The 18,536-nt window shown below is 38.5% G+C and overlaps 2 protein-coding genes across 2 annotated transcripts in view; both read left to right on the top strand.

Annotated features, from left to right (window-relative positions):
• LOC117830535 overlaps nt 1-7,994 on the top strand; it is a 9,671-nt gene extending 1,677 nt beyond the window's left edge. The window contains exons 2-4 of the mRNA XM_034708685.1: nt 2,935-3,042; nt 6,978-7,107; nt 7,191-7,994. Of these exons, the coding sequence (XP_034564576.1) occupies nt 2,935-3,042; nt 6,978-7,107; nt 7,191-7,473 (521 nt within the window). The 3' untranslated portion in view covers nt 7,474-7,994. The remainder of the gene's footprint in view (nt 1-2,934; nt 3,043-6,977; nt 7,108-7,190) is intronic.
• A 1,352-nt stretch (nt 7,995-9,346) lies between these two features.
• Nucleotides 9,347-18,536, top strand: part of rnf213b (ring finger protein 213b) — a 48,750-nt gene continuing 39,560 nt past the window's right edge. Inside the window, exons 1-14 of the mRNA XM_034708036.1 lie at nt 9,347-9,446; nt 11,432-11,577; nt 11,665-12,362; nt 12,503-12,658; nt 14,110-14,279; nt 14,355-14,650; nt 14,727-14,974; nt 15,109-15,315; nt 15,400-15,610; nt 16,546-16,592; nt 16,674-16,839; nt 16,924-17,073; nt 17,182-17,280; nt 17,370-17,498. Coding sequence (XP_034563927.1) covers nt 11,476-11,577; nt 11,665-12,362; nt 12,503-12,658; nt 14,110-14,279; nt 14,355-14,650; nt 14,727-14,974; nt 15,109-15,315; nt 15,400-15,610; nt 16,546-16,592; nt 16,674-16,839; nt 16,924-17,073; nt 17,182-17,280; nt 17,370-17,498 — 2,679 coding nt within the window. The 5' untranslated portion in view covers nt 9,347-9,446; nt 11,432-11,475. The remainder of the gene's footprint in view (nt 9,447-11,431; nt 11,578-11,664; nt 12,363-12,502; nt 12,659-14,109; nt 14,280-14,354; nt 14,651-14,726; nt 14,975-15,108; nt 15,316-15,399; nt 15,611-16,545; nt 16,593-16,673; nt 16,840-16,923; nt 17,074-17,181; nt 17,281-17,369; nt 17,499-18,536) is intronic.

The following is an 18,536-nucleotide window of genomic DNA, read 5'->3' as shown; positions in this document are numbered from 1 at the left end:
TTTTGGGAACTCTTCTGAGAAATACAACACATTAAGGCCCGAGCTCGTGTGGTGCCAGAGTCGAGGTGTTTTTCTCCCATCACCTGCAGACCAGATGGAATAAAGAATGAACAACGTCTCAAATATAGAGAGGAAATGTTGATTGACTACAGCAAAGACATTTCTTCTCCACATCTCATTCCCTCTCCCTCCCCTTCACGTCCGCTCGTCCCTTCCTTTAGTTTTTCTTGATGCACTATGACATGAAGAGGTTCACGGGCTGGGATCAAACTTCAGGAGCACTGACGACAGGGGGTCTTCGGTTCAGAGGGCGGCCTTCAGCTGCAGATTTACTATTTATGAGACTACGTAAGAGCTAGACAGTAATTCCACTGATGAAGTGAAAGCAGATTTCTAGTTTTAGTTTGAAAATGCTTGAAAAAAAAGATTTCTCTTGTTTGTTTGTTTTTTCGCCGGTTGATATCACCTCTCGCCCCCCCTCTCCCTTCCCCCGTGTGAATTTTTCCAGAGCGATTTATCTGATGTCATGCTAACAGACGGCAGTGACCTTTTCCTTTTCTATTGATCCGGGGGCCGTTTGCTGAGCAGCATGCTCTTGGAGAGACAGCAGGTCCTCACTTTCCTCTGAGCTTACTGAGGAGCCTGGGAGTTGTATGCTGTTGACCTGGATTTGAAACAAAATAATAAAAACACAAAAACAAAAAGAAGTCCTTTCAGAGACGTTGGTGTGTTTGTTTGTTTGTTTTGTTTGTTGTTTGTTTGGTGTGATCAGAGACAGATTATTATTTAGAAGAATAGTCATATGTAGAAGACTCTTTCCAAACAGAGCAGGTCTAGACCAAAGACCCAACATCAAGACCAGGATCAGATCCAGTCCTATCTTCCAGACAGGGACTCAGTCTGATCTCATCTTAATCCACCATGAGCAGAGCACTTTGCAGCATTTAGCAAGTTACAGTGGCAAGGACAAACTTCCTTTAACAGGCAGAAACCTCCAGCAGGACCAGACTCATGTTAGACACACATCTGCTGAGACCGTGTTGGAGAGAGGGATAGAGGGAGATGAAGAGAGAGAGAGATGATAGTGGGGAGACGGATAGTAGTAGTTGTAGCAGCTGGAGTCTGGCACGTCCACAGCAGCAGAGATCCAGAGGAACCTACGAGACAAGGGAGCTCAGGGACTCCAGAAAGGTCTAAGAAAAGAGAGAAGAGAGGGAGACCAGAAGAAAGAAAAAGAGGAGAAGAAATGGGGAAGGAAAGGATGGGATGGGGAAAGGATGAAGGAACAAAGAGAAAGACAGAAGTCAGAAAGAAATAAAGAAAGAAAGGGAAGATGAAAGAAAGCAGAAAGGAAAATGAATGAAAGAAAGAAGGAATGAAAGAAAGAAGGGATGGATTAAAGAAAGAAGGAAGGAATGAAAGAAGGAAGGAATTAAATAAAACAAAGAGGAAAGGAAGAAAGAAAGGGAAGATGAAAGAGAGCAGAAAGGAAAATGAATAAAAGAAAGAAGGAAGGAATGAAAGAAAGAAGGGATACAATAAGGAAAAAGGGATGAAAGAAGGAAGGGATGGATGAAAGAATGGAAGTTGGAATGAAAGAAGGAAGGGATGGATGAAAGAAGGAAGTTGGGAATGAAAGAAGGAAGGGATGGATGAAGAAGGAAGTTGGGAATGAAAGAAGGAAGGGATGGATGAAAGAAGGAAGTTGGAATGAAAGACGGAAGGTATGATGAAAGAAGGAAGTTAGGAAGGAAAGAAGGAAGGGATGGATGAAAGAAGGAAGTTAGTAATGAAAGAAGGAATGAAGGAAGGGATGGATGAAATAAATAAGTTAGGAAAGAAAGAAAGAAAGAAAGAAAGGGAAGATTGAAAGAAAAGCAGAAGGGAATGAAAGGAAAATGAATAAAAGAAAGAAGGGATGAAAGAAAAGAAAGAAGTAGGAATGAAAGAAGGAAGGAATCAAAGAAAGCACGAAAAGAAAGAGAGAAGGGATGATGAAAGAAGGAAGGGATGGATGAAAGAAGGAATCAAAGAAAGGATGATAACAGACCCCAAAAAAGGAATCTACAGCAGAGATCCAGAGGAACCTACGAGACAAGGAGCTCAGGGACTCCAGAAAGGTCTATGGTTAGTAACTTTAACGGACAGGAAGAGTTAAAGTGAGAGACAGGCAGAGAGAGGAGAGAGAGAGGGAAAGACAGGATCCCAGTGTGTCAGTCTAAGCCTATAGCAGCATAACTAAGACCTGGTCCAAGCCTGATCCAGCTCTAACTATAAGCTTCATCAAAAGGAAAGTTTGAAGCCTACTCTTAAAAGTAGAGAGGGTGTCTGCCTCCCAGACCCTGACTGGTAGATGAGTCCACATCAGTTCTGACTCCTCTCCCTGTTTGAGTTTCCACCTTTAACTCGTGATCAGAGCAGGTAGAGTCCGGCGTCACTGATCCTCAGGGCTGCAGATGTAAAACAGATGTATGTCAGGAATGTGTAGGTTAACCTTCAAACATCCCAGAGGACTGAGATCACTCTGCAGAGTTCATGTTTTCTCTTTGTGGATGTTCAGCTTCATTAAAGCTGCTCAGAGAGGAGGATATCACTAAACACACGTCCTGATGATTGATCCTTTTAGAGCCGAGAATTAAGACCGACCGTTTAATAGAAACCAGGGAGGGAGGGCAGCTGAGGCTTTGAAGTGACATCCTGATATATGATGATGAGAGTGTGTGTGGGTGTGTGTGTGGACCCTCCCTCATCTGCTGGTGATAAAACTTTCAGCTCCGTCCTCTCTGGATGTTCGTCCGCTCACAGGTTGGTCCTCTTCACTTCATGATGTGTTGTTATGCTCTTCATGAAGCTGCAGTGAAGATGTTCACACACAGAGTTTGGATGTTGACCTCAGCAGTAAAAGAGATCTGTTGTTTTTGTCTCCTCACGCAGGTTTCAGGATGAATCCTGCAGGAGTTTTGCTCTTCTTCTCGGTGAGTCTGTGTGCGGCTCAGAGACAGAAAACACCAAAGAAAGGAGAGCTGGACTTCAGGAACGAAGGTTGGAAATTAAAACACATTTTCCCTCAATTCTTGCAGGTTTTTCTACTTTCCTGTAATAATAATTATGCCTCATTATGTGCTTTCTAAGATTTGCATGTCAGAATCAGTCTTCCTGTCTTGACACTGATGTTAAAGATATCAGACATGATCTTTTCTGGATGTAAAACAAGAGGAATCTCTTAAACACACCTTTAATAACAGATCAGTGAGTTCACTTTTCAGGAGCATTTATTTCTCCTGTTGTAACTCTAGCAGGTATTTATCTTGCATTTCTCAGTAGAGAGGTTTCATGTTTCCTGGTGTTAACTCTTTGAAGGATTTCTTGTAAATGTTTGTGTTTATTGGAAAAAGTACTTTAGATTTTAGGGAACAATTGTACTCATCATATTTAAATCAGAATCAGAATCAGCTTTATTCGCCAAGTATGCTTGAACACACAAGGAATTTGACTTCAGTAAACTGTGCTCTCTTTGTACAAGGCAGAAGAATAGGAATAAGAATAAGAACTACAATAAAAAATAAAATAAAAATATAATAACAATAACCTTAGCTATAAATACAAAGAAACAACAAATAGCTTGACTAATATGTACAGGCTAAAATAATATGATAGTGCAGGGGTGAGTTGCAGAGGTAGTTTTACATTATAAAATAGAAGTTAAATAGTACAAAAAATAGAAATATGGAATTCTGCTTTGAGAATTGTTGCATTGTGTATCTACATGTATATTTACAGAGAGTATTTATCTGACAGGTATGACACTGTTATGGTTTAGTGTTCATCAGAGTGACAGCCTGGGGGAAGAAGCTGTTCTTATGGCGGGTTGTTTTGGCGCACAGTGATCTGTAGCGCCTGCCGGAGGGGAGGAGTTTAAAGAATTGTGTCCAGGGTGTGAGGGGTCAGCGGTGATGCTACCTGCCCGTTTCCTGGCCCGGGACCGGTACAAGTCCTGGATGGGGGGCAGGTCGACACCGATGATTTTTTCTGCAGTCCTTATAGTCCGCTGCAGTCTGTGTTTGTCTAGTTTGGTTGCAGAGCCAAACCAGACAGTGATGGAGGTACACAGAACAGACTGGATGATGGAGGTGTAGAACATGATCAGCAGCTCCTGGGGGCACGTTGAACTTCCTGAGCTGACGCAGGAAGTACATCCTCTGCTGGGCCTTTTTTCTGATTGTGTCTATGTGGGAGGTCCACACCACAGGTCCCGGGAAATAGTGGATCCCAGGAACCTGAAAGAGTCCACAGTAGACACAGTGCTGTTCAGGATGGTGAGGGGGGGGAGTGGGGGGGGGGGGCTTCTCCTGAAGTCCACTGTCATCTCTACCGTCTTGAGCGGGTTCAGCTCCAGATGGTAATAATTATGTTGTAATCTAAAAGTCTAGAAACTCTAGGTTCTGATTTTATTATGAGTGTTTAAATGTAACAAGATATCAGCTGTTTTTAATCCTTTCAGATTTCTTCCTTCTTTTTCCTTTAAAGTCTGAACTATCTCTCCATTTCTGACGTCTGTTCTTCTTTGTGAACGAGTGAGTTTGAGGGCCAGAAATAAAAAGAAAAATAAGGAGGGGCGTCTGATTGGTCAAATTAAGACACATGTCCCATGTACAGAGGTCGCAGGACCATCCACTGTCCTATGGGGGCCGTTAGTAAAGCTGTGTACCGAAAATAATGAATAACAATTCTCAACATGTAGTCATTTTTTAAAAATCACATTTAGAGAAATATCTGTGATCATACTCACATTTAATTTTGTTGTGAAAAATATATTTAAGTGACAATCAATGTTAAATCCAATAAAATATATATCTAAATGTTAACTCTGAATGTTAAATCTGAATGTTGAATATAAATGTTAAATATAAATATATATGTTAAATATACATTTTAAATATAAATGTTAAATATAAATGTTAAATCTACATGTTAAATATAAATATAAATGTTAAATCTAAATGTTAAATGTTAAATCTACGTGTTAAATATAAATATAAATGTTAAACGTTAAATCTGAATGTTAAAAATAAAAGTTAAATGTTAAATATAAATGGTCATTGTTAAATGTTGAATGTTAAATCTAAATATTAAATCTCAATCTAAATATTGCATGTAAATATGAATGTTAAATGTAAATATAAATCTAAATGCTAAATGTTAAATCTAAATGTTAAATGTAAATGTTAAATGTTAAATGTTGAATGTAAATGTTAAATGTTGGATGTTAAATGTTGAATGTTAAATATAAATATTAAATCTAAATCTAAATATTACATCTAAATATGAATGTTAAATGTAAATATAAATGTTAAATGTTAAATCTACATGTTAAATATAAATATAAATGTTAAATATAAATGTTGAATGTTAAATCTAAATATTAAATCTCAATCTAAATATTGCATGTAAATATGAATGTTAAATGTAAATATAAATCTAAATGCTAAATGTTAAATGTAAATGTTAAATGTAAATGTTAAATGTTAAATGTTGAATGTAAATGTTAAATGTTGGATGTTAAATGTTGAATGTTAAATATAAATATTAAATCTAAATCTAAATATTACATCTAAATATGAATGTTAAATGTAAATATAAATGTTAAATGTTAAATCTACATGTTAAATATAAATATAAATGTTAAATCTAAATGTTGAATGTTAAATCTAAATATTAAATCTCAATCTAAATATTACATGTAAATATGAATGTTAAATGTAAATATAAATCTAAATGCTAAATGTTAAATCTAAATGTTAAATGGAAATGTTAAATGTTGAATGGAAATGTTAAATGTTGGATGTTAAATGTTGAATGTTAAATGTTAAATGTTGAATTTTAAGTGTTGAATGTTAAATATAAATATTAAATATAAATATAAATATTACATCTAAATATGAATGTTAAATGTAAATATAAATGTTAAATGTTAAATCTACATGTTAAATATAAATATAAATGTTAAATATAAATGTTGAATGTTAAATGTAAATATTAAATCTCAATCTAAATATTACATGTAAATATGAATGTTAAATGTAAATATAAATATAAATGCTAAATGTTAAATCTGAATGTAAATGTTAAATGTTGAATGTAAATGTTAAATGTTGGATGTTAAATGTTGAATGTTAAATGTTGAATGTTGAATGTTAAATGTTGAATTTTAAGTGTTGAATGTTAACTCTAAATATTAAATCTAAATCTAAATATTACATCTAAATATGAATGTTAAATGTAAATATAAATGTTAAATCTACATGTTAAATATAAATATAAATGTTAAATATAAATGTTGAATGTTAAATGTAAATATTAAATCTCAATCTAAATATTACATGTAAATATGAATGTTAAATGTAAATATAAATCTAAATGCTAAATGTTAAATCTGAATGTTAAATGTTAAATGTAAATGTTAAATATAAATATTCAATGTTGAATGTAAATGTTAAATGTTGAATGTTGAATGTTAAATGTTGAATGTTACAGTTGAATGTTACAGTTGAATTTTAAGTGTTGAATGTTAAATCTAAATATTAAATCTAAATCTAAATATTACATCTAAATATGAATGTTAAATGTAAATATAAATGTTAAATGTTAAACATAAATGTTAATTTTTAAATATAAATTTTAAATGTTGCTCTGCGATCCTTAATATTTAGCTAATATGCAATTTCACGCTGCTGCCCGGGGGAAATACCAAAATAAAAGCTTCATAATTAGCAACAGCAGCTTAGCTTGTCTGTACCGTAGACTGGGTCAGTGCTGTCTCTGAGTGTTGTGAAATCTGTTACCATTAAAACACTTATATAATATATTTAACATTTAAATCCAGACTTACTTCAGTGTGAGTAACTGAGACAGGCTGATTAAAGGGATGTGATTGTTGGTTTGATGAACAGCTGATTCTCTGCTTGCCTCCTCTGCAGCAGAGAAAGGGAACAACAGAGCATGTGCAAACCTCACGCTGGTTTTAGACAACTGGAAGTACGCCATCATGACTCAGGTCAAAGATCTGCTGCTGCACGACCACAGCACTGTGCTGCCCGACTATGGAAGGTGAGTCTCACTTTGGAGTCTCTTATAACTTCATTAAAGTCTTGAAGTCATATCAGGTAACGTGTCCCTGATTCCTCCTTCAGGATCCAGCCTCTGTCTGACGCTCTGGGAGATCTCTACAGCGAGTTCAACACCCTGAAGGAGCGCCTCTCTGAGCTCACCTCAAACTTTGACAGAGTGGAGTCGTTCGTGGACGATGTGAGATCAGGGAGGAAGACTTCAGCGCCTCGAGGTAAACCAGGAGCTCCAGGATCACTGCAAGGAGAGACAGGGGCTGCTGGGACTGATGCAGGAGGTCAGCCTCAGAGGAGGAGGACCAGGGTCGTTGTCCGGAGGGTGAAGATACCTGTAGGGTCACGGGTCTGAAGACGGAGGGAGAGTTACAGAATCAGAACACTGATAGGTGTGGAGTTTTTGAGATCTGAGAAAGCTCCAGGTAGTGACAGCACCGATACTGACCCCCAACACCCAGAACCCAACAAGAAGAGTCTGCAGCCAGATATGAAGATATTAAAAGACAGGGGAGGCAGAGACAAGACTAACACTGTTTACATACAGTAATATTCTGATTTACCACTAGATGGCTCCTCAGCTTCAGGAGGACATATTTAGATTTTAGGGTCATGGGTGTAGAGACCATAAACTCTGGAAAAATGTATCTTTGAAATGTGTAAATATCAATAAAACAACCAATCAACATTTCCTGTCACAGTCATCACCCTCACACTGTCATAATTGTGTTCTTAATATTCATTTTAAGGGGTTAGTGACAGGAATGATAGTTTGTTTTGGATTTGCTTTCTATTTTTCAATGAAAGTCTGACATATTTTTTTATGTTTCTTCAAAATAAAAGCCTATAATTGTATGTTTGTTCAAAATAAAAGCCTATATTTGTATGTTTCTTCAAAATAAAAGCATATAATTGTATGTTTCTTGAAAATAAAAGCCACAATTGTATGTTTCTTCAAAATAAAAGCCCATATTTGTATGTTTCTTCAAAATAAAAGCCTATATTTGTATGTTTCTTCAAAATAAAAGCCTATATTTGTATGTTTCTTCAAAATAAAAGCCTATATTTGTATATTTCTTCAAAATAAAAGCCTATATTTGTATGTTTGTTCAAAATAAAAGCCCATATTTGTATGTTTCTTCAAAATAAAAGCCTATAATTTTTTTTTCTTCAAAATAAAAGCATATTGTTGTATGTTTCTTCAAAATAAAAGCCTATATTTGTATGTTTCTTCAAAATAAAAGCCTATAATTGTATGTTTCTTCAAAATAAAAGCCTATAATTGTATGTTTGTTCAAAACAAAAGAATATAATTGTATGTTTCTTCAAAATAAAAGCCTATATTTTTTGTTTCTTCAAAATAAAAGCCTATAATTTTTGTTTCTTCAAAATAAAAGCCTATCATTTTTGTTTCTTCAAAATAAAAGCCTATAATTGTATGTTTCTTCAAAATAAAAGACTATATGTAGCTTTTAGTCATTTTTAATCATATGGTTCTATTTCTACCTCTCTTTTCTTCTCTTTTTGTTTGTTTGTGTTTTGGTTTCTCCTCTACCTTCTTACTTTGATTTTATTTTACTTTATTTTATCTTTGTTTAATCTTGATCTTTTTAGGGAGCCTTTTTAACATCTGGCAAGGGACTACGGATGTAAACTAGCCTTTTGGCTAACTCTGGCATATTTACAGAAGTGTTAATTAATATGCACGGTCCTTTTAAAATAATAAATAAATAAATAAATAAAACAACACAATAAACCTCATAAAAAACACCTTTTAAATCTTCCCTTCATGGCTCCTTTAAAGTGTTTGGAAATTGTCTTAAAAACATAAAAATGGCAAAGCTTGAATCTTAAATCAATAAATCAGTTTGTGTTTACATTTCCAATTTGTTGACATCGAAATTGAAACTTCCCACAGCCCCTGAAGGCAGCATAAGTTTCTTGTTTGGTGAAACTCTGACAGAAACGAAACTGAAAGGGTGAAGTGTGGATCAGGGACTATCAACAAATGTGTCACTAAATCAAAACCAGAATCACTTAAAGACAGACTGAAAACTGACTTTAAAAAATCATTAACTATTTTGAATATGTTATGTGATATTTAATGGATTATTCGGTTGGTTTATATCACTTATTCAGAGTCAAAGTCGAAAGATGACACCGAGCTTTAGAGCAGTTGAATAATTTGTTGACGGTCCCTTGAGCTCCATGTCAGACCTCACCTAAGGTAAAGATCACTTCTGGAGAGTCCAGTTCATGTTTGATATATCCATAGAGGTTATATCTGATGTGCAGACCGACTGAGGTTAACTATCAGCTGTATTAAAGGTAAGGAAACATTATATTACACTTTATATGATGCAAACATCACCTCTGCATTCTGAAACCTGACTTACTTTTCTGTTGTCAGTCGTGAATGTAAAGTTTGTTGAAAGTTTGTTGAAAGTTTTTTGGTGACATATTTGAGAATTCACAGTTCTGCTGCGAGTAACAGAAACATCCATTACTTTAGATAATCACTTAATAGTTTTAGAAATAACAACTAATGACCTCAACTGTCATTTTGTAAACCTTTTAATGAGAAAAGCAAGTTTAAAATAACACACAGGTCACCATGACATTTTTTGAGTCTTAAAGGTACAGTACGTAGAAAGTGGAATACTTCACAGTGTTCCTCAACCCCCTGAAAAGAATCTCCTGTGATGTCTGATCAGTTTGATCCTTTGAGAATTATAAACAAAATGTGAATGATGTTTAGTTTATTCATTCTGTGCTGCTGTAGAAATGTTGAAAAGCAATATGGCGGCCTCCATAGAAGGGGTCCCTCTCCTTGTATAAAAAGCTCATTAATTTAACGAATATGAAATCATCACACATCAAATCATTATTAATATTATATTCCATTTCTGTCTGTTCTGATAAACACTGCTGAATTCAACATTTAGCTCCAAAATGTCATAAAAATGTAGAGTAAATTTTAAAAGTCACTTTTTAATCACATTTGAAGGAATATTTGTGATCTTCTTCACATTTAATTTTGTTGTGAAAAAAATGTTAAGTTAAAATCACTGTTAAATCCAATGTAAATGTTAAAATATAAATATAAATATATACAAATCTAGGATCACGGAGCAACATTTAACATTTAGATTTAGATTTAACATTTAGATTTAAAATTTAGATTTAACATTTAGATTTGGATTAAACATTTAGATTTAACATTTAGATTTAGATTTAACACTTAACATTTAGATTTAAAATTTAGATTTAAAATCTAGATTTATATTATATATTATATTATTTATAGTAAACATTTAAATTTAACATTTAACATTTAGATTCACCATTTGGATTTAACACCAGTATTTAGATTTAACATTTAGATTTAGATTAAACATTTAGATTTAACATTTAGATTTGGATTTAACATTTAGATTTAACATTAAGAGTTAACATTTAGATTTAACATTTAGATTTAGATTTAACATTTACCATTTAGATTTAACATTTACCATTTAGATTTAACATTTACCATTTAGATTTAGATTTAACACTTAACATTTAGATTTAAAATCTAGATTTATATTAAACATTTATATTCAACATTTAGATTTAACATTTAGATTTAGATTAAACATTTAGATTAAACATTTAGATTTGGATTTAACATTTAGATTTAACATTAAGAGTTAACATTTAGATTTAACATTTAGATTTAGATTTAACATTTACCATTTAGATTTAACATTTACCATTTACCATTTAGATTTAACATTTACCATTTAGATTTAGATTTAACACTTAACATTTAGATTTAAAATCTAGATTTATATTAAACATTTATATTTAACATTTAACATTTAGATTTAACATTTAGATTTAACATTTAGATTTAACTTTGAACATGTATATTTATATTTAGCATTTGGATTTAACAGTGATTTTAAATTAATGTATTTTTCACAACAAAATTAAATGTGAAGAAGATCACATATTTTCCTCTAAATATGATAAAAAAGTGACTTTTAAAATTTCCCTCTACACTTTTATGAAGTTTTGTAGATAAATGTGGAGAATTGTTTCTGTTATTTTCAGTGTGCACAACTTTACAAACGGCGCCCCATAGGATTCTACACACTGTACCTTTAAGAAATTTAATTATGGGTCATAAGGACGTTGAAATGATATAACAAGTCATTCATACACGCCCAGTGTAGGCTGCTTCAGGAGTTCAGGACAGGCTCACCATGACTCACCAGAAAGAAATCAGAGATTTGAAAAGGTGAAGGATGTACGTGTCATTTTTATTTTAGAGTCAAATGAAAGAGGGACTCCCCCTAAGTCGGAGTCCCTAAACATGGATGAGGGAGCAGCAAACCTCCCTAGCACACCTGGATCTGGATCTGGATCCAAGAAAACAGAGGATGTTGCAACTAAAAGACCCGGAGAGAGAAATGAGGTAGAAATACAACTTTAAAAAAACCTTAAAGGAACTTTAACAACATGTGTGGTCCTCAGTTAAGGTTCATGTTAATGTGTTTTCCAGGAACAAGGACCAAGCAGTCCAAAGAAAGCTCAAGGCAACGAGAGGAGGAGGAGGAGAAATCAGAGAAGAAGAAAGGGCTCTGCTGTCTCTAAAGGAGATGTGGATAGAGATAAAGAGAAGATGGAGGTTGTAGAGACGAGCAGCCAAACTCCTGGAGAATCAGAACACCTGGATCCACAAGTGATCGACGACCTGCAAACTGTGAAAATCACAGAAGAGAAGAGGGACGAAGACGTTCAGACGGTTCAAGCTCAGACTCAAACAATGAGACAGACAGGATCCAGCAAATTCACCCAAACTCCAGCTGTTCATCAGAGAGATCAGGAAACACAGACGGACCTCTGTGTGCCTGAAAAAGAAGAGAAGAAGAGTCCACCTGACGCTGAGGAGGCAGATCCAGATCGGGACAAACACACACCTGAACCCGAACAGAAGGACAGCAGTGCTGCTCAGACCACCTCCATGCAAAATGAGAATCCAGACAGCAACAAAGCATCGTCAGAGTTAGGTGAGGAGCAGAAGTCCAAGTCTGTAGAGGAGAATCCCCCTGCAGGGTCACCAGATTCTCAAACTGAAAAGGACGCCAAACTGAAGTCTTATGCTTCAGCTGTGTCTAAAGGGGGACAGAGTGAGACCCAGACTGGAAAGGAGGCGCCTAAAGAAGCAGATAAATCCACTGAAACGTCCCAAAACACACGGTAAGAGATCCAATTTAAAAGCTTCTGAGAGTGAAAGTGTCAGAGAACAATAACAGAGAGTATCAGAGCATGACAAGGTTTAAAAATGTGGTAATTTAAAAATAAAACAGGCATTATCTCCGTTTTATTTCTCTCCACAGAGACAGAAGTCCAATCAGAGCTCCACCTGGTGTTCCCATGTTCACCTTCCACGTCTACGCCATACTGGACAAGAAGTTCAGATTCCACAAGGAGTACAATCAGCTCCTGCTGTGTTACGAAGGAGGATCTCTTCCTCTGAAGATGACGCATCTGGTGTAAGTACTGACGCTTTTGGTAAATGCTGTAATACAGAGACTGTTCTGTCTCTGTGTGATGTTTGGACTGCAGCACTTTTGGTCAAAGTTGAGACCCTCAGCTCTAGTTTGAGGGTGGGACAGTGAAACATGCCATAAATGGTCAAGTCCATCAGGAAATAGTTTCCCCATGTTTGAGTACATTTGGAGAAGTAAAAAAAAGTGACTGCACTACACCTCCAGACCAGTAGAGGGCAGTAATAAAGAGACGAAGGCCAGTCAACAAAGATGACGCCATAGAAGGAGACAGACAGGCCGGCATCGTCATGAGCAACACAGTTAGCCTGTTAGCATGAAGGAGATTACTATTGTGCTGTTTTTGACTTGCAAATTAATTCACTGAATCATCACTTGGGAGGAGAGGAGCGTGAGTAGCAAAGATGTTTCAACACGGCTTTAAAATTGATTTGAGACAAGTGTTTCATGGCCGAAATTGACCGGTGTTTTGGTTTAAACAGCGACCCTGTTAACTGGAGACTCTCAGCTGGATGCATCCCTCATAAACGTCTTTAGACGATCATTAAATATCTGATGAGGAAAATTGGACTTTTGAATAAAAACTAAACTAGTTTGCATTCCCAGGAACTCCCTCTGTGTTTCAACAGCTGTGTAAACTCCACAAACACTGACACGTTCAGCTGAAGGTCTCCAGTTTACAGGGTCACTCTTCAGACTGGAACACCGGGAGCTGACAGAGACGCATTCACACCATCAGGCTCAGAGACGACCAATGTTCAGGAGTTATTAAACCAAGTGAATCACAGGTGTGTGTGATGTTATGGTGGACGGAAGGGGGAATAAAAACACTGCGGGAACATTGCAGGCCCCGCCCCCAAAAGTGCCTGGACCTTTGGAAAGGACTACCCCCCAAGCAGGGATTTTTTAGTACCCCAGAACAAAATTTAGACCCTGGTTCTTGCTGTCAAAATGCGCCTAGTTCATCAAAAAGGTCCCTAGTTCCTGGGGAAAGTTCCTGCAGTTGAAAAGCACCTGAAGTAATCTTTAAAAGTCAGAATCTGGGAAAGTTTGATCCAGTCCAGTTTGACTTAAAATCCAGAAGAGGAATAATCTGGATCACCTGATCCTGGAGAGCGTGGAAGTGGACCATTCTGTAGCACAGTACCTCCTCATGTTTTAGGATTTTAGAAGTTGGATTAATGCTGGTCGTTTTATCATTTTTTCATTCATAAAGAATGAAATAACTTCTGTAGTGGGGTTTCTTTTGGGATTGCCCACAACTTTTGGTTTTAATTTAGGGTCATGTGCTTCGTGTTTCAAGAAACTTCGCTGTACTGCCCTTCAAATTTGACTTACTCATGTTTTTAAGTGTTGCAGTGCAGATCTGATCAGATCCCACACTCTAATGTCAGAGTTTTAACTGGTGTAATGATTGTCTGATATGTATTCTTCAGTGAACTCAAACAGGAAGGTTTTCTGGTAGAGACGAGTCTCTCCGTTGAAGAGAAGGACTTACAGAGAGGCGAGTGGTGGACTTATTGGTACGGTGTAAAACAACGACACAAAGACATTTCAGGATCAGCAACACGACACATTCAAATCCCGTTCAACTTAAACATTAAAGGTAAGACACGCGGAGCATTTAGCATTCATAGGTTTGTTGATTTCATCACTGATCCTCCGTCTGTTTCTCTCGTAGAGCTGCATCTTTACGAAGGCTTCATCAGCCGCCTGGAGGCCGGGTCCACAATGCAGAGTTTGTTAAAGACCGGTCTACAGATGGTGGGCTTCAGGAAACTGAAAGGTGAGGAGGTGTCAGACGCCTGGCAGACCTCAGCCAGAGATCTGCTGAGCAGAATCTTCCAGAACTGGGACCCGGCAGACAAGCAGAGCACTGAAGGCCTGTGCAGTAGCTTGGGTCGTTTCATGTGGGGTCTGAGGTCAGCACATGAGAGGATGGAGTTTCTAGATCATTCTCATCCTCCTGTGGTCAAGGTCGGTGCAAAACAAGTCACATTATTCTACAGTCCACCTCCAGCGCTGTGTTTGTAACTCAACGTTCTTGTCCCAGACGTCAGAGCTGGTTTCAGAGGCTTTGGTTCAGGTCTTAAAAGGAGAGTCAGACGAGAGGTTTCCAGGCGGCTGGAGGAACACCAATCCTCTTCTTCTGGGGCTTTCTGTTTTCATCGTGACCAGAAAGTGTGAAATCAACCTTGGAGTGAAAGGCTGGGCTGAGCTGTGTCTCCTGGTGTCCTCAGAGACCGAGATGGACAAGAAGAACCTGGACGTGTTGCTCAGTTCTTTCCAAAATCCACAATAGTACGTTTTCAGCTCATAAAAGTCACAACGTTAGCTTGAGCTGCTCGTTTGAAGTTTCTGTGTTTGAATTGTTTGTAGTATTTTGAAAGAAGACTTGTCTCAGGTCCTGCTGTGTGACACTGTCTCTCTTCCAGCATTGTGTTGGGTCTGATGAACCTCTGCGCTCAGTCGATGGTGTCAGAGCTCGTCCTGCTCGTCCCTCTGCTCTTCAGACTCAGACAGCCGGGAGCCGACGCAGCCAAAGTGGGTCCGGCTGTCGAGGAGGAGAACTGGTCAGGACTTGAGAATGTCTATTTCAACAAGTTCAGGGACAGTGTGCAGTACTTCCCTGACAAAAGAAAGTGAGTCTGCCTCAGAGTAGCATTAAGAGTTCTGTCCTGAAGTAGGTCCCCTGTTTTGAGACGTGATCTTTCTGTTCCTCACAGGAGGATTCTGACTTTGATCCAAACACAGCTACCTCTCACTAAAGAGACGCCTCTCCTGCAGAAGAGCTGGTTAAGTCTGGTTGCATTTGCGGATCTTCCTGATTTGTCAGACCTGACAGGAGTCCCTCTGGAGCACCTGATCCAGAGTCTGATGTACCGTCTGAGAAACAGTGAGGAGAGGGACTACGACAGAGTGCCGGAGATTGTAAAGGTAGAGAAGTCTGCTACTAATCCATCTCCCTCTATCCCTCTCTCCAACACGGTCTCAGCAGACGTGTGTCTAACATAACATTTTGGGTCTGTTATTCATCCTTTCTTTCTTTCTTTCTTTCTTTCTTTTTTCCTTCCTTCCTGCTTTCTTTCCTTCTTTCTTTTTTCTTCTTTATTTCATTCCCTCTTTCTTTCCTTCTTTCTTTCAACTTTCATTTCTTCCTCCTTTCTTTCTTTATTTCTTTCTTCCTTCCTTCCTTTCTTTCTTTTATTCATTTCTCATTCCTTTCCTTTCTTTCTTTCTCTCTTTATTCTTTCCTTGTTTCTTCATCCTTTCTGTCTCATTTTCTCATCCCCTCCTTTCCTTCTGTCATTCTTTCACCATTTATTCTCCTCTTTTTCTTTCTTCTGGTCTCCCTCTCTTCTCTCTTTTCTTAGACCTTTCTGGAGTCCCTGAGCTCCCTTGTCTCGTAGCTTCCTCTGGATCTCTGCTGCTGTGGACGTGCCAGACTCCAGCTGCTACAACTACTACTATCCGTCTCCCCACTATCATCTCTCTCTCTCTCTTCATCTCCCTCTATCCCTCTCTCCAACACGGTCTCAGCAGATGTGTGTCTAACATGAGTCTGGTCCTGCTGGAGGTTTCTGCCTGTTAAAGAAAGTTTGTCCTTGTCACTGTAATTTGCTAAATGCTGCAAAGTGCTCTGCTCATGGTGGATTAAGATGAGATCAGACTGAGTCCTGTCTGTAAGATGGGACTGGGTCTGATCCGGTCTTGATGTTGGGTCTTTGTTAATAATAGAACATAGAGGACGGTCTAGACCGGCTCTGTTTGGAAAGAGTCTGAGGATAACGTTTGTTGTGATTTGGTGCTTTATAAATAAAGATTGATTGATATCTTTATAATGAGCCTTTTTTTTGTCTCTGTATATGCAGAAAATCCTGACCCAGGTTCTGTCAAAGGTGGACCAAGAGAAGGAAAGGTGAAGATGATTAAATGTTCTTAATCCTCGCTGATGCTCTGAGTGTTTGAGCTTCTTCTAATCTGTACTTTGTGTCTGCAGAATGTGCCAATCTGGAAACATAAAGCCAGCCTTCTTGAGCAGCGTCACTGTGGTGAAGCACACGTGCAGAATCGTGCGCCTCGTCCCCGGGTACCAGACTGTGATTCTGTCCTACCAGCTCCTGCTGAAACTGGCAGAGATCTTAGAGGCCAAACTGAAGGAGGAGGTGATAATCTCTTCACTGAGTTCTCTGAATGCATCATTTTGCAACAGTCACTCGACATAACGGTTTTCCTGTCGTGCATTTTAGTCCTCAGAAGAAGAGTTTGAGACGGGGAAGCAGAAACTCCAGGATGAGCTGCGTCCCGTGCAGCAGAGAGTCAGTGAGTGGAGAGACCAGCTGCTGCAAAAACCCCTCATAACTCCGTCAAAGACTCTCAGCTACCCAAAGGAGATCGAAGTAAGCACTCATTTATCAGCTCACCTTGTGAAGTAAGGTGTCAAACGTATCTAAAAACCATCAACGGTTTCATCCCCAATGAGCTGAAGTCCTCTCTCTTATTTCCAGATGTGGGATTCTCTGCTGAAGCTAGAAAGCTTGGCTGAAGGAGATTCATCTCGTTGGAGTCTGAGCCTGAAAAAAGACCTGAAGAAGAGGATTTCTAAAGTCAGTCTGGTCTAAGTGTTATCAGATCAGATTAAGATCGTAACAGGAATGTCGCTCCGGCAGTTTAATGCTTCCTTGATTTTCTGCAGGCAAGTGAGGAGGATAAAGTTCTGCTCTGCTGTCTCGAGTCCACTTCAGCATCTATAAAGAAGAGCCATGAGGCCGTACAGAGCTGCTTCAACGAGCTGTGTCTGTCTGCTATCAAGACAATCTGCCAGGTACAGATCAGAGGTGGATGAGTAGGGGGATGAGTAGGGGTGGAGGTTGCAGGGGATGAGTAGGGGTCGAGTAAAGGAGGGATGAGTAGGGGTCGAGGAAAGGAGGGATTAGTAGAGGTTAAGGAAAGGAGGGATGAGTATGGGTCGAGGAGAGGAGGGACGTGTTCAAGTGGAGGAAATTAAGGATATGTAGGGAAAAGAGGGACGAGTAGGGGTTGAGGAAATGAGGGATGAGTAGGGGTCGAGGAAAGGGGGGATGAGTAGGGGTCAAGGAAAGGAGGAATGAGAAGGGGTCGAGGAAAGGAGGGATGAGAAGGGGTCGAGGAAAGGAGGGATGTGTAGGGGTAGAGGAAAGGAGGAATAAGTAGAGGTTGAGGTAAGAAGGGATAAGAAGGGGTCGAGGAAAGGAGGGATGAGAAGGGGTCAAGGAAAGGAGGATGAGTAGGGGTAGAAGAAAGGAGGGATGAGTAGGGGTCAAGGAAAGGAGGGATGAGTAGGGGTAGAGGAAAGGAGGGATGAGTAGAGGTCGAGTAAATGAGGGATGAGAAGGGGTCGAGGAAAGGAGGGATGTGTAGGGGTAGAGGAAAGGAGGGATGAGTAGAGGTAGAGGAAAGGAGAGATGAGTAGGGGTCGAGGAAAAGAGGGATGAGAAGGAGTCGAGAAAAGGAGGGATTAGTAGAGGTTGAGGTAAGGAGGGATGAGTAGGTGTCAAGGAAAGGAGGGATGTGTAGGGGTCGAAGTAAGGAGGGTTGAGTAGGGGTAGAGGAAGGAAGGGATGAGAAGGGGTCGAGGAAAGGAGGGATGAGTAGGGGTAGAAGAAAGGAGGGATGAGTAGGGGTCAAGGAAAGGAGGGATGTGTAGGGGTCGAAGTAAGGAGGGATGAGTAGGGGTAGAGGAAGGAAGGGATGAGAAGGGGTCGAGGAAAGGAGGGATGAGTAGGGGTAGAAGAAAGGAGGGATGAGTAGGGGTCAAGGAAAGGAGGGATGTGTAGGGGTCGAAGTAAGGAGGCATGAGTAGGGGTCAAGGAAAGGAGGCAAC

Source organism: Notolabrus celidotus, chromosome 18 (assembly GCF_009762535.1).
Source record: "Notolabrus celidotus isolate fNotCel1 chromosome 18, fNotCel1.pri, whole genome shotgun sequence".
Lineage (NCBI taxonomy): Eukaryota > Metazoa > Chordata > Actinopteri > Labriformes > Labridae > Notolabrus > Notolabrus celidotus.
This window is presented reverse-complemented; position numbering and strand designations above follow the sequence as displayed.